Source organism: Nannospalax galili, unplaced genomic scaffold (assembly GCF_000622305.1).
Source record: "Nannospalax galili isolate Female #2095 unplaced genomic scaffold, S.galili_v1.0 scaffold1659, whole genome shotgun sequence".
NCBI classification, from domain to species: domain Eukaryota; kingdom Metazoa; phylum Chordata; class Mammalia; order Rodentia; family Spalacidae; genus Nannospalax; species Nannospalax galili.
In genome coordinates, this window is record NW_008342925.1 from 913,532 (window position 1) to 927,481 (window position 13,950).

A 13,950-nucleotide genomic window follows, 5' to 3' on the forward strand; every position below is an offset into this window, starting at 1 on the left:
GACAGCGGCCCCGCGGGGGGCGCGGCGTTGGCAGCCCCGGCCCCCGGGCCGGGCAGTGGTGGCGCTGGGCCTCGCGTCTACTTTCAGAGCCCCCCTGGGGCCGCAGGCGAAGGCCCGGGGGGCGCGGACGACGACGGCCCGGTGAGACGCCAAGGGAAGGTCACCGTCAAGTACGACCGCAAAGAGCTACGGAAGCGCCTCAACCTGGAGGAGTGGATCTTAGAGCAGCTCACGCGCCTCTACGACTGCCAGGTGTGTCCCTCACCCCGCGCCGACACCCTAAAATCGGACCTCAGTGCGTCTGCCCGGGAACCCCACCATCAGTCAGCCTGTCAGCGCAGTCGATGGGTGCTTGGCTGCCGAGCGCACCCCTCTTTCACTCCCCGCCCCCAGGGTGTGTGCGCTTTTTTTTTTTTGCCTAACCTCAGCCATTCCGGCCTTCCCGGACACTGCCTCGAACCCTGCGACCCTCATGCCACTCCCCCAGGGCAAGCTTGGTGTCCTCCGGAAGCCTGGCCTGGGATGGGAGGCAGGGGCTAGCCCTGGGCTGGCAGTGCGAGTCTAGTTCCCGCTAGCATAGACACTAGTTGAAAAGCACTAGTGTGGCTGTTCAGAGTGCTGTAAAGGGTCTGGGTTGTTCTAGTGGGTTAGTCTGGAGTTCCCATCTTGGTGTGGGGGCAGGTTAGCCGGCTTTCTCCACCCCATGACTCCCTGTTTGCTCAGATAGTGACTCAGGCCCCCGGGGGTAGGGTGGAGGAGTGGGCTTGCCCTGTGCTGCCTACCCTAGCCTGGCCCTGGAATGCTGCTGGCTCCAAGTGGGATAGCTGTTCCCTGGAGGGGGGGGGGGTCCCCTCCCTAAAGCCTGAGCTCTTTGTTTCCCCTTTACCAAGCATAGGTCCTTCCCACTGACCCCTCACCCCTCAGTCCCTCCTCCCTCCCGGGAAGCTGACAGGTGTTTGGGGGAGGGGGCGCTGATGAACTGGGACAGCTGGTCCTACTAGTGCTCTGGTGAGCTAGAGGACCCGGACGCTGGGAAGACACATCTGCTAAGTTCGCAGCCCAAGGTCCCCAGCCTTGGCTGTCTGGCCTTGTCTGGCGCCCCTGGTGCCCACTGCCAGGGACAGGAAGCTCCCCCCATTGGGCAGTTTGCCTTGGCACAGGCCTGATCTGTTTTCCTTCCCAGAGCAGCTGTCATCTGCTGGGCAAAGAGGGCTGGTCTGGTGTTGAGGTAGGCAGGGAGCCCCTCTCCTGACTTAGGCACTTGCTTGTCTGTCCCTCCTCCCCCACCCTGCCCTAGGAAGAGGAGATCCCAGAGCTGGAGATAGATGTGGATGAGCTCCTGGACATGGAAAGCGATGACACTCGGGCTGCCAGGGTCAAGGTAAACTGAGGTCCTCGGGTGGAGGGCTGCCTGGAGGAACTGCCCCTTGGGGAAGTGTGGCCCTGGTGCCCGGCTTTCTTTGGTCTGGGTCAGTTTCTGTCTGTGGAAAATGAGGCTGATGGAACTTACCCAGCTATGTCCCTAAGTGGCCCCAGTCCCTTGGAAGAGGATATAGGTGAACCATGAGCCCCTGTTCCTAAGAACTCACTTGTGTTCTCCCCCCACCAGGAGCTGTTAGTTGACTGTTACAAACCCACTGAGGTAAGTTTTCTTGACCTTGGGAGTATGGGGGGCTGACTGTCTTCTTGGGATCTTGCCTCCCTAATGGCCTCCTTCTATCTAGGCCTTCATCTCTGGCCTGCTGGACAAAATCCGGGGCATGCAGAAGCTGAGCACACCCCAGAAGAAGTAAGGGTCCTGACCCAGATGACTGGTGGCTCCCACAGGACAATCGCTGCCCCCTGACCTCGTAGCAACAGCAATACCGGGGGACCCTGTAGCCAGGCCTGGTGCGTGAGCAGGGCTCCCTGTGCCCCTGGCCTAGGGGCCTCTTCCCTTGCCCTCAGTTTTCCACTTTTGGGGTTTTTTATTGTTATTAAACTGATGGGACTTTTTGTGTTTTTATATGATTCTGCGTCTCGGGCCCTTTAATAAAGCCAGGAGATGCCTTTGGAGCAGCTAATGGGCTTGGCTGGTCTTTTAGGGGGCATACTGCTTTACAATTGCTACCAGTTCAGCTACTCCCCAGGTGACCACAGGCCTTCCTGAGGGCCACGTAGCCATGGTGATAACCCAGTGCTGGCTCCCAGATCAGGCCTTCCAAATGGCTAGGGAAATGGGGGAGCAACGACGTAGCTTTGGCAGTCCTGAATGCCTTTTCTCTGCTGAGTAGGGGTCTCCATGCCATTGAGCCAAGACTCCAGGGCTCTGCAGTCATGGCACTGAAGCCCTGCTCTGGTTTGGTGTTCTCCTTCTGATGCTGGGGATCGAACTTAGGGCCGCACACCTTAGAGCACTGCTCCACTGCTGAGCTATGTCCTCAGCCCTCAAAGCTAAAGTCTTAATCTAAGTCTTGCAGGACCCACATACAAAAAAAAACACAGGCTCCATCGTTGGATTTTTAAGGGTTTTTGTTTTTAAGCAGTCTGGTCCCTGACAGGAGCCCCTGGCCCTCTGCAGCCCGCTACAGTTCTGAACGTCGCTCAATCTTGAGCAGCTCCACCTCGAACACCAGGGTTGCTCCACCTAGAGGGAGAAGTGGGGTCAGCATGAGACCTGGGCCCCTGGGAAAGGGATGGCTGGGGAGGGGAGGGGGTTAAGAGTGTTACCTGGGATCTTTGGGGGAGCTCCCCGCTCTCCATACCCTGTCAAAAACATACAAAAACAGATGTGGCCAGGCTCTCTTCTAGCTCACATAAAGATTATCTTGCCTTAAGGCCAGAAATGGAGGGTGTGATGGAGAAGGGTGGGGCACCTAAGGTCTGGTAGAGGACAGAGGGTCACACTACAGCTGAGTGCAAGCCTTGCCTGGTTCTGGCTGCTAGACACAAGCCAGGCTCAGAAAGTAACATAGACTATAGTGACTAGATAGAGTGGGGACCAATGAGGCTGAAGCCACCCTTAACCCTTCTCCTGGCATATCCAACCTCCTCCCCATTTCCCCCTGGGGGCCTCTTACCCAGTTCAGATGGGATCACCAGCTTCCGCTTTTCCCCCTCACACATCCTGCAGGATGACCGCATGCTCAGCATGTGACATCACCCAGGCACCCAGCCCCCCTGCCCTACCTCTAGGCTCCCCCCAACATACACCCCCCCCCCACACACACACACACACACACACACACACACACACACACACACACACACACACACCTCATTTCCTGGACCACAGGAACATGCTCCAGACTTACCCCAGCAGCCCCTGGTCCCAGCCCTTGATGACCTGGCCAGTGCCCAGGGAGAAGACAAAGGGCTGGTTCTGGGGCAGGCTGCTGTCAAACTCTGTCCCATCTTCCAGCTTCCCCTGTGGGACCATGGCAAAGCTAATAAGGAGAGGTGACCATTCCAGAACGCCCCCCTCAATGTTCCCATCAAGCTGGTCCCTGGAGCACAGGTGCTCGTGTTCCTTGAGGGGAATCAGTAGCTCAGGAAGCAGTCACAGCCTGCTAAGACCCAACTGGGGAGGAAATTGTAAAGGACATGTAGAGAAAGGAACAAGATGTCCAACTCTTTTCCAATCCCCATAAACCCCTCTACCCCCAGAAGTTATGCCCCCAAACCTACCGTGTAGTGCATGTGCAAGACATCTCCCTTTCGTGACTTGATGGGACAGTGGTCCACCCGTTTCTTCACCCCGATCTGCAGCTTCCTTTTGCCCTCGGCCCCAGCGACTGTGGCCAGGGCGCCCAGGCAGATGGACAGTACAGTCAGGACCCAGCTCAACCTCATGTCTCTGTGGAAACAGACCCCGACCGGCCGAAAAGGGAGAAGGGTAGGGAGGTCACGGAACTCCAGTCGCCGCTACTCAAAGGATACCACCCTCATTGTAACTTGCCTGCCCCTGGGGAATCCCCTGTCCCGAGGCACCACCCTCTCCCCTGGGCTCCGCGGCCACACTTACCAGTCCAGTGAGAAGGGGGCTTGGCTGAGGACCCCAGCAGCGAGGGGAGGGGGTCAGGGGAGGCCACAGCAGCCAGGGCCCCGCCCCTTCGCTCACTACCAGACCTTCCCTCCCTCCCGGTCCCCTTCTCTTCTCATCAATTCCCACCAGTCCCTTTACGCAAAGTCCAGACCCTATCTGATTGCACTGGATTTGCCCCGACCGGGCGACCCCATTCACGCCACACCCAGCTGCCCCCAGTCCAACACACCCACACCTCTGCGGCAGCTGCAGGGGGCCGGCCCCGAGGCACCCACACATCTCCGCTAGGAGGCTCTGGAGACCCCCGGTCCTCCGGAGGTACCCCCCAGCCGGGCCCAGTGCCTCCTCCTGCCGGGGCCCCGCCCCAGCTCTGAGCTCTCGGGGGCCTCCGGGGTACCCAGACAGGCTCCGAGTCGGCGGGCTGTGCAGCTCGCTCCACCCACACCACCTCTCCCGGGGCAGTTCTCGGTCTGCCGCGCCCCCAGGCTCGGCCACCACGGAGACCGCCCCCGCGTGGACGCCCCGGGCCACGACTAGGGCTTAGCCCTTCGCCTGGTTCCTTGGCCCCGCCCTTCAGGGGGCGTGACCCCGCCCCCGGCCCTGCAGCCCCGCCCTCAGCAAGACTAGACTCCTCCTGAACTGGAGCCACGCCACTCACCACCTGAAGCCCCGCCCCCAGCGCCTGGGCTCCCAGCCCCTCGGTCTCCGAGCCCGAGGCTCCGCCTTCTACCTGTTCCAGCTCCTCCTCCAGGCGCCAGGCCCCGCCCTCCAGCCGTCTTAGCACCGTCCCTGAGCGCCGGGCTCCGCCTTCCACCAGCACTGGCTCGGAGATCGCACCCGTTCCGCGTCCCGCCCCGAGGGCTCCGCCCCGTGCGGCGTGAGACCCCTCCCCCTGCGGCATCTCCAGACACTGCGACCCCAGCCCCAATTCCCTCGTCACCTATCCCCGGTTGGCTCGCGGATGCCCAGCCCGTTTCGCTCCGGCCTGATCCAGCCTGGCCTCCTGCACCCCGGCGACCCCGCAGCCCGGGCTGTGGCCCCCGCTCACCTCCTCGCCGCGCCCCCGGAGCCAATCCCGCTCGTGCTGCGGCCTCTGCGCAGGCGCGTCCTTGTCGCTACAGGGCGGGCCACGCCGCCCTCCCTCATTGGACGGTCCGAAACCCGCTGCTGCACGCCCCGGGGACCGCTCCTTCCCTGGCCCCGCCCCCTAGGCGGCCATGTGACTATCACTTCCGGTGGCTGGGTCACCCGTCAGGTTTGGTGAAAGTGACTTCCGAAGGCACTTCCGGCTGAGGTGACACTATGGTCAAGCAAGAGTGAGTTCCCCGAGGGGTTCTTGCGGTGTCAGTCGCTGTCATCCCCAGGCGCTTTCCCAGCATCCTGCTGGCTCCTCCCGTCGCCATGATCCATATGATCCGGGAAGAGCAAAGTGCTTCGGGGGTGACACCCCGTGTTTCAATTCCAGGCTGGCTGGGTGACCTTGAGCAAATTCAGTCGCCCGGGGGATAAACTTGACGGCACCCATCCCATAGGGTATCCGTAGCACTGGATGCTGTGCTGGGCCCGCCCTGGCTAATTGGGACCCCCAGTCTTCTCGCTGGCAGCATCCAGGTCCCTGTTTGAGGCACACTGAACAATCATGACTGCAGTGCCCTGACTGGGTCTGGCCTCCTAGCACCCACCAGTACCGGTAGACATCTGTCCATGGAAGTAAGACCCTTAAGTTGACAGGCAGCTAAACCTGGTTTAGGTAGGAAGAAAGACGGGTCTGTCCTCAGGCCAGTTTGCCTTTGGGTCCCTGACTCAAGTTGCCAAAGGATGGCAATCACGGTGGTGATCCTGCATGTCCCATGGTGCTAAGTAGGCTCAGAGGCATTAGCTCACAGGCTCTAACAACCCTCATGGTATCCTGTGCAAGATCACCAACATCACCCCTGAGAGTTATATGTTTAAATAAATAAAGTGTGGTGGCATATGCTTGTAATCTCAACACTTGGTCACCCATGTCATACTACATGAGTGAGTTAAGAGCCACCCTGGGATACCTAAGACTTTGTCTAAAAAATGTTTAAAAGTTGGGGCTGGAGAGATGGCTCAGCAGTTAAGAACACTGACTGTTCTTGCAGAAGATCCAGGTTTGACCCCAGCACCCACATGGCACCCTAACAACTGTCTATAACTCCAGTTCCAGGGGATCTGACAGCCTCTTCTGTCCTCTGTAGGCATTGCACGACCCGGGTGCACTTACATGCAGGCATAACACTCGTACACACAAAATCAAATAAAAATAAAATTTTTTAAAAACGTTTAAAAGTAGGGCTAGAGAGATGGCTCAGTGGTTAAGAGCACTGACTGCTCTTGCAGAGGACCTGGGTTCAATTCCCAGCACCCACATGGAGGCTACAAACCGTTCTTAACTCCAGTTCTAGGGGATTCAATGCCCTCTTCTGACGACACGGGTGCACTCACATACATGCAGGCAATACACTTGTACACATAAAATAAAAATAATAAAACTATTTAAAAAATAGCCGGGCGTAGTGGCGCATGACTTTAATCCCAGCACTCAGGAGGCAGAGGCAGGTGAATCTCTGTGAGTTCAATGCCAGCCTAGTCTACATAGAGTTCCAGACAGCTGGGGCTACAGGGAGACCCTGTCTCAGACCAAAAAATAATAATAATAAAATAAATAAATAAACAAAAATAAAATAAAAATTTAAAAATTTTTTTTAAATTTTTAAAAAATGTTTAAAAGTAACAAACAAGGCTGGAGATGTAACTATTGGTAAAGTACTTGTCTAGAATGCAGGAAGCCCAAGTGTGGTGGAACACACATGGAATTGTAGCACTGGAGAAGTGGAGGCAGGAGGATTAAACGTTTACATCATTCTTGCCAGGCAGTGGTACATGCCTTTAATCCCAGCAGTCAGGAGCAGAGGCTAGCCTGGTCTACATAGGAGTTCCAGGCCAGCTGGGGCTACAGGGAAAGACCCTGTTTCAAAAAAAAAAAAAAAATTTATATCATTCTCAGCTATATAAGAAATTTGAGGGGCTGGAGAGATGGCTCAATGGTTAAGAGCATTGGCTGCTTTTGCAGAGGACCCAGGTTTGGTTCCCAGCACCCCACTTCTGACCTCTATGGGCATTGCATGATACGGTGCACTTACATACATGCAGGTAATACATTTATATACATAAAAATATTTGTTTTTAAAAAAGTTTTGCTGGGGCTGAAGAGATGGCTCAGTGGTTAAGAGCACTGACTGCTCTTATAGAGGACCTGGGTTCAATTCCCAACACCCACATGGCAGCTACAAACCATCCTTAATTCCAGTTCCAAGGGAATCCAAAACCCTCTTCTGACCTCCGCAGCATTGCACGACATGGGTGCACTCACATACATTCAGGCAATACACAAATATACATAAAAATAATAAAATATTGCCAGGCATGGTGGTGCACACCTGTAGTCCCAGCACTTGGGAGGCAGAGGCAGGTGGATCTCTGAGTTCAAGGCCAGACTGGTCTACATAGTGAGTTCCAGGACAGCTGGGGCTACAGGAAGACCCTATCTCAAAAAGACCAAAAAATAAAATATTAAAAAAAAAGTTTTCCTGGGCATGGTGGCGCACGCCTTTAATCCCAGCACTTGGGAGGCAGAGGCAGGTGGATCTCTGTGAGTTCAAGGCCAGCCTGGTCTACATAGAGAGTTCCAGACAGCTGGGGCTATAGGGAGACCCTGTCTCAAAAAGACAAAAACAAAAAAAAAACAAAAAAAAAGAAAAAGGTTGAGGCCAGCCTGGGCAACATTAAACCCTGTCAAACAAACGAAATGTGGCAGTCACTGTCAGAATTCTTTCAGTTTACCCACTCCTGCCTTGGTACCAAGATCATGATCATATTCTCCAAACCAGTCTATTGTGGTGACTGCTTCAGGTGAGCGCTGCCCTTTAATGTTATCCTCCAGCAGAGCCAAAGCCCTGGTGCCTCAGGCTGGCCTTGCCCCTCAGCCCTAGGCCCTAGAGGCTTCAGGGAGAAAGGTGGGCACTGAGCTTTGGTCAGACAGTTTAGCAGTCTCGAGCAAGCAGCAACTGAGAAGGGATCCTGGGGTGCCAGGGAGGTGAAGGTGGAAGAGACTGTGTAATCACACAGGAAGAGTTTGTCTCAAACCAGGCCCTCCAGCCACAGACCTCTGGTACTTCCCTTTCAAGAAAACAGGACTGACAAGGCAGGTGTGGCTCTGGAGCTCAGCAACATGGTGAAAATACTTGAAGTGTGTCTAGCAGGGAAAAGTGTTAACTTCTACTGTGTGAAGACACATTTGTCCTTAGCCCAAGGAGCTCTCCATGTGAACAGGGAGAAGCAAGGTGTGGGTCCCACCTCAACTTGACTGGCCATGGCAGGCAGAATCCTTGTGGTGAACAGAGGACAGGAACTTCATGCCCTGCAGTAACAAGGATATGAGGAATCCATGAGTGCGGCTTTGCCTGGGAGCTGCTGTGGCCCCACTCCCACAGTAAGGAGTAAGTCAAGTTCCAGGACTGGGAGGCAGTGTTCAACACATTCCTGTGAAAGTCAGCCAGCCTGGACAGTGGCAAACAGTGACCCAAGCAAAGATAGTTCCTTCTATCTCTTTTATCAGGGTGGGGGGGGGGGGGCACAGTTATCATAACAGAGCCCAAATGCCATTATTTGTCAAAGTTTGGACTCTTCATAGTAGGGAGGCGGAGTCAAACAGAAGATGCTCACTTGCCCAGGGTAGTTAACAGCACCCTGTTTCCCCTAAGCTGGGATAAGACCCCTCTTACTGCCATTAAGTTCCTTGGAAACTGTTAGATGACAGCTTTGGGAGACTGAGCTCTCTAAGAGCACAAGGTCCTTGGGGCAGCTTCTCTAGGACTGAGGTCCTGGGCTGGGGTGTTCTGGGCTCCCCTCTTCTTCCACTGGGATAGGGCCTGTGAGGGGAGTGTCTGGCTGAGTCTGAAAAGCAACATGTCACTTTCGCAGCTTCCGGCACCTGGAGAGGAGAAGAAGGGATGTTAATGCTAGCTGGAGCTCAGCCCCAAGCTCTATGTTTATTTATAAATTTTCTATGTGGGGTGTCCTCTGTGTGTGTGTGGTATATGTACTCATGGTTCAATCTTTTTCCACCTTTATCTTTTTTTTTCTTTTTCTTTTTTAATGTGTATGAGTATATTGCCTGCATGTAGGTAAGACAGAAGAGGTCATCGGATCCCCTGGAACTGGAGTTAAAGGCAGTTGTTAGCTGCCATGAGGGTGCTGGGATTCAAACCCCGGTCTTCTGCAAGAACCGTGTTCTTAAGCACTGAGCCATCTCTCCAGCCCCTCCACCTTTATCTTTTTAAGGATTTTTTTTCTTCCTATTTAGATTTTTAAAAAAAAATTTTTTTTTTGAGACAGGGTCTCCCTGTAGCAACTGGCTATGGAGACCAGGCTGGCCTTGAACTCACAGAGATCTGCCTGCCTCTGCCTCCCGAGTGCTGGGACTACAGGCATGTGCCACCACACTGGGCTTGATTTTTAAATTTTTTATTTTATGTGTATGAGTGTTTTGCCTACATGCATGTAAGTATACCACATACATGCAATATCTGCAGGGGCCAAAAGAGGGCATCAAATCTCCTGGAACTGGAGTTACATGGCTGGATGGTTGTTAGTCACCATGTGCATACTGGGAACCAAATCCAGGTTCTCTAAAAGAGCAGCCAGTGCTCTTAACCACTGAGCCATCCCTCCACCCCATTTTACTAATTTTATTTAGATGTGTATGTGTTTACACGTCTGTGTGAATGGGCACATATGTGCAGGTGTCCACAAAGGCCAGAAGAGGGCAGCAGATTCCCTGGAGCTGGAGTTAACAGAGGTTATGAGTCCCCTGACCTAGGTTCTAGGATCTGAACTGCAGTCTTCTGCAAGAGCAGCAAGTGATGTTAACTGCTGTGTCACCTCCAGCTCTCTACCTTTATATTTTGAGACAGGGTCTCCTAGTTTATCTCAGTGAATAAACTAGGTTGTCTGGCCAGTGAACTCCTGTTTCTGCTCTGGCACTGGAAGTTCAATACACTATTTCTAGGTCTTTATATGGATGCTGGGCTCCAAATCAGGTCCTCATGCTTATACAGCAGGCACTTCACCAACCGAGCCATCTCCCCATTCCCTATTTATTTTTGAGAGCGTCTCATGTGGCCCAGGCTGGCCTCAAACTCACTGTGTCACCAAGAATGTCCCTGATTTTGAGTGTCACCACACCTGGTTTTATTTGATGCTACAGATCAAACCCAAGGCTTCCTGAATGCTAGGCAAGCACTCTATCAACTGAGCTACACCCTGAGGCTCTCTTATTACAATTATTTGGTTTCTGAGACAGTCTTGTAACATAACCCAGACTGTCCTTAAAAATCGCAATCCTTGCTGGGCATGATGGCGCACACCTTTATTTCCAGTGCTGGGGAGGCAGAGGCAGGTGGATCTCTGTGAGTTCAAGGCTAGCCTGGTCTGCATAGTGAGTTCCAGGCCAGATGGGGCTACAGGGAGACCCTGTCTCAAAAAGACCAAAAAAACAAACAATCACAATCCTCCTGCCTCCACCTCCTGAATGTTGGGATTACAGGTGTATACCACCATACCTGGCCCCAGCTCCTTTATTTTTTATTTTATCTTTATTTGTTTTTTTGGTCTTTTTGAAGACAGGATCTCCCTGTAGCCCCAGCTGGCTTGGAACTTACTATGTAGACCAAGCTCACCTCAAAGTCACAGAGATCTCCCTGCCTCTGCCTCCCAAGTGCTGGGATTAAAGGCGTGTGCCATCATGCTGGCTTAATTTTTTATTTATTATTTTTTAAAAACAGGGTCTCGCCAGGCGTGGGGGTGCATGCCTTTAATCCCAGCACTCGGGAGGCAGAGGCAGGCGGATTTCTGTGAGTTCAAGGCCAGCCTGGTCTACATAGTGAGTTCCAGGACAGCTGGGGCTACAGGGAAACCCTGTCCCAAAAGGCCCCCCCCCAAAAAAAAAGCAGGGTCTCAAGGCTGGAGAGATGGTTCAGTGGTTAGGAGCACTGGCTGTTCTTGCAGAGGACCTAACAACTGTTAGGTAGCTAACAACTGTCCCAACTCCAGTTCCAACTCCTGTCCCAACTCAGGAGGGTTGGGGGTCCTCTTCTGACCTTCATGGGCATTGCATAACCTGGGTACACTTACATACATGCAGGCAATACACTCATACACATAAAATAAAAATAAATAAAATAAAACAAGGTCTCATGTGTCCTAGGTTGGCTTTAAGCTCTATGTAGCAGGGGATGGCCTCCAGGGCCTGGCTCACTCATCACTCAATGGCCTCACCGTGGAGCACAGCAGTGCTTCTTAAGCACTTGCACACAAGAGCAGATGGGCTCCAGTACATCCTTGCTCTCTCAGAGCCCATACAGTGGCCAACGTCTATCACAAGGCCTTCTGGGAAGACCTGGGATGCTGCAAACTGGAAAAAGGTCTTCTTTAGTTCCACTGCAGGCAGACACCACCTTCTCCAGGCTGAATGCTCGGAGGTGAGGTCAGGTGCCTCACCATAGTGCTCTAGTTCTCTGTCGGCAGCATGGTCTCTCACACTGTCTGACCCACACACCAGAATGCAAGCTGTGTTTCTGCTGATCCCAGTGCCAGCAGATGCACAATAAATGTTTATTTAACACACTCAGCTGTTTCCTTTTCCTGGCCTTTCTCCTAATTGGCAGGCTCACCTGGACCTGCTTTCTTCCCACACAGGTGCGTGCCCCCCACCAAGACTCCTCACCTGCAGGTGTCTGGGTTGAGATCTAAGCCCCGCCCTTGGCAACGGAGGAAGCTGCGGCGTCTACAGCGGCAGCGGCAGGTCCGGGGGTCAGGGCGCTGACGGCGCTGGGTGCAGCGTGGGCAGAGGATCCTGGGGCTGGAGTGGGATGGATGATGTCAGCTGGGGAGGGTGCTCCGGGGGCAGAATCCCAGCCCGGAACAGAGCGGGGCTGGGGACGGTGGTGGGGTATGGCAGCCCTAGGAGGAGAAGCGACGACATGTCTGGGGTGGGAAGGAAGAGGCTTCCCAGGAGCTAGGGTTGGGACAGAGTGCTTGAATTTGGGGATATCAAAAGAGAAGAGAGCCAGGTGAAAAGGAGAAGGAGAAAAGGGAGCTACAGCCTCCTGGCTCACTTAACCCTCTGACCCACCCAAGTGTTCTAGCCAGGCTGCTATCTAGCAGCAGGGGCCCAAGGAACTCACCTGTTTGGCTTCACAGCACTTTCCTTTTGTTTGGGTCTGAACAATGAGAGAGATAAAGAGAGGATCAGAAAACCCAAGCCTCCCACGCCCTTGCCCCAGACCCACACCCACCTCTGGCTCCACTCTTAAACAAGGGGTCCCTATTGTGGTGCAACCCCAGGCCTGACACCCCCACCCCATGCTCCACTGGGCAAGCTCACAAGTTAGACCTGGTTGGCACCTGCATTCACATTGGCTGTGTTCTTCCAAGGACATCTCCCCCAGCTGACTGCTTGGGTACTGGATCATGAGGATCTGTGCTCAGGAGAAAGGAGAGACGGTGAATGGGAGAGGACAGTAGAAAGAGAAACGGGCTAAAGGAAAAATGGATCCTCCAGTAGTCCCTGTCTCTGGGCTGACCCAGACCCCAGAGCACTACTGTCCCCTCAAGCCACCCGACCTATGAGCTCCGGTACCTGCATTCGGACTTGGTGCTGCCCAGTGGGCACACATTCCAGGCCGTCGTCAGGGCAGCAGCCACCACAGCGTTGCACGGTCACACAGCTGGGCACCAGTTGTTTGGCCACGCTGCCCATGAGCTCCATGCTCAGAGGCACCACCACCTCCCTGGGCTGGCAGGTAGCACGGGTATAGACGTCCATCCAAGACACCACTAGGGAGCAGACCCCAAAGCACTAAGTTCTCTCTGGGAGCTGTGTGGAGCCTCTAGCCTCCCTGGTCCCCTGTCACCTCCACTCCCAACCCCTCCTCTCAACCTATCATCCCCAGCCCTGCTTCTCAAGAAACCATTAAGCCCTCTGACTCAGTTTCCCTGTGAAATGGCATCGTCCGGGGTGTTGGAATCACACAAGATGAAGCAAAGAAAACTAGGACCTGCCAAACTTTCTGTGTCAAATTATTAACTGTTACCTTTCTTCTGGTGATCAGGGGCATCAAGCTGGGAGACAGGGGCCTGTGGAAGAGAAGAGAAGGGGACCCAAGGTGCACTCTAGAAGCCCTGTGGCTAGGCCAGGGCTCTGCCCTTGAGTCGGACTTCACCTCTTCTCTTGACATCTTTCCAGACTGTTCTGTTTCCAGGACCTCGACTCTTTACGCCTCCTCTCTGCCACCTGGTACTTTCTCTGGCCCAAGACTCACCCACCGGGCACACTCTGCGAGTGGCATCAAACTCCTAAGCCTTGAAGCTGGGCTTGTTCGGGTCAGGAGCAGGCACTGAGGGCTGTGAACGAGGTCCTGGGGACACTTGAGGCAGCTCCGCCCCTCGAGGCGCCCAGGGGATGGGTGGAGCGAGGGAGTGGCCCCGGGGCTGGACTGGCGGGCCTGCGCAGAGGGGCACCCCGGGGGGAGGGGGGATGTCCGCGATGCCCCAGTTGGAGGCCGGACCCGCGGATCCCCTCGCCGAGGTCGCCTCCCCACTTCCGCCAACCTTGAGAGGGCACGGCCGGCGGGCGGGATGTTGGGGACGCACGTACCTGGGCGCCCGCCAGCTGCAGCAGCGCGGCGAGCAGCAGGCGGCGGAGTAGGGGGCTCATGGTGCCCGCGGGGGCCGCGGTCCGGGGGCTCCCACATCGCCCTAGCCTGGCGGCGCGGGGGGCGGCGGTAGCCAGAGCCCCATGGCGCGGGCCGTGGCGCGGGGATCGGGGGCCGGGCGCGGGG

General features: G+C 55.0%; 4 protein-coding genes across 12 annotated transcripts; 1 reads left to right on the forward strand and 3 right to left on the reverse strand.

Moving 5' to 3' along the window:
• Window positions 1-3: 3 nt before the first annotated feature.
• Ppp1r14b (protein phosphatase 1 regulatory inhibitor subunit 14B) lies at window positions 4-2,063 on the forward strand (the record flags this gene model as incomplete). The annotated part of the gene is made up of 4 exons (XM_029566371.1): window positions 4-252; window positions 1,298-1,381; window positions 1,610-1,642; window positions 1,725-2,063. Coding segments are annotated over 4 exons (435 nt in total), but the record flags the coding sequence as incomplete, so codon positions are not given.
• A 430-nt stretch (window positions 2,064-2,493) lies between these two features.
• Window positions 2,494-5,230, reverse strand: Fkbp2 (FKBP prolyl isomerase 2). Of its 8 annotated transcripts, XM_008838950.3 has the most exons (7): window positions 5,073-5,176; window positions 4,004-4,027; window positions 3,667-3,835; window positions 3,294-3,406; window positions 3,060-3,106; window positions 2,710-2,745; window positions 2,494-2,626 (listed from the first exon to the last, which is right to left on the reverse strand). In XM_008838950.3, the coding sequence occupies exons 3-7, from the start codon at window positions 3,829-3,831 to the stop codon at window positions 2,565-2,567; spliced, it is 423 nt and encodes a 140-aa protein (XP_008837172.1). In that variant the 5' UTR covers window positions 3,832-3,835; window positions 4,004-4,027; window positions 5,073-5,176; the 3' UTR covers window positions 2,494-2,564. The 8 variants fall into 8 exon arrangements, with proteins under 8 accessions (XP_008837172.1, XP_008837171.1, XP_008837174.1 ...); XM_008838949.2 differs by lacking the exon at window positions 4,004-4,027 and having other exon boundaries at window positions 5,073-5,230; XM_008838952.2 differs by lacking the exon at window positions 4,004-4,027 and having other exon boundaries at window positions 4,965-5,086.
• On the reverse strand, window positions 4,107-4,958 carry LOC115071363 (translation initiation factor IF-2-like). The gene has a single exon (XM_029566346.1). It carries the CDS (start codon window positions 4,923-4,925, stop codon window positions 4,140-4,142), a length of 786 nt encoding a protein of 261 aa, XP_029422206.1. The 5' UTR covers window positions 4,926-4,958; the 3' UTR covers window positions 4,107-4,139.
• Window positions 5,231-8,643: 3,413 nt separating the features above from the next.
• Window positions 8,644-13,944, reverse strand: Vegfb (vascular endothelial growth factor B). 2 transcript variants are annotated; one of them, XM_008838956.2, is made up of 7 exons: window positions 13,767-13,944; window positions 13,204-13,246; window positions 12,750-12,946; window positions 12,515-12,588; window positions 12,295-12,330; window positions 11,835-11,969; window positions 8,644-9,041 (listed from the first exon to the last, which is right to left on the reverse strand). In XM_008838956.2, the coding sequence occupies exons 1-7, from the start codon at window positions 13,824-13,826 to the stop codon at window positions 9,020-9,022; spliced, it is 567 nt and encodes a 188-aa protein (XP_008837178.1). In that variant the 5' UTR covers window positions 13,827-13,944; the 3' UTR covers window positions 8,644-9,019. The 2 variants fall into 2 exon arrangements, with proteins under 2 accessions (XP_008837178.1, XP_008837175.1); XM_008838953.3 differs by having other exon boundaries at window positions 11,835-12,070.
• Between the last annotated feature and the right edge of the window lie 6 nt (window positions 13,945-13,950).

What these genes read in the sequence shown, in the direction of transcription:
- LOC115071363 (XM_029566346.1), bottom strand. Translation starts at nt 4,925, where the DNA reads ATGCCGCAGGGGGAGGGGTCTCACGCCGCACGGGGCGGAGCCCTCGGG.
- Fkbp2 (XM_008838949.2), bottom strand. Translation starts at nt 5,170, where the DNA reads ATGAGGGAGGGCGGCGTGGCCCGCCCTGTAGCGACAAGGACGCGCCTG. An exon ending in TCCGGGGGCGCGGCGAGGAG is followed by an intron (nt 3,836 to 5,072) that starts GTGAGCGGGGGC and finishes CTGTTTCCACAG; the next exon opens with AGACATGAGGTTGAGCTGGG. An exon ending in AGCTCCCCCAAAGATCCCAG is followed by an intron (nt 2,627 to 2,709) that starts GTAACACTCTTA and finishes TTCTCCCTCTAG; the next exon opens with GTGGAGCAACCCTGGTGTTC.
- Vegfb (XM_008838953.3), bottom strand. Translation starts at nt 13,826, where the DNA reads ATGAGCCCCCTACTCCGCCGCCTGCTGCTCGCCGCGCTGCTGCAGCTG. An exon ending in AGCACCAAGTCCGAATGCAG is followed by an intron (nt 12,589 to 12,749) that starts GTACCGGAGCTC and finishes TCCTGAGCACAG; the next exon opens with ATCCTCATGATCCAGTACCC. An exon ending in CACAGCCAATGTGAATGCAG is followed by an intron (nt 12,331 to 12,514) that starts GTGCCAACCAGG and finishes CTCATTGTTCAG; the next exon opens with ACCCAAACAAAAGGAAAGTG.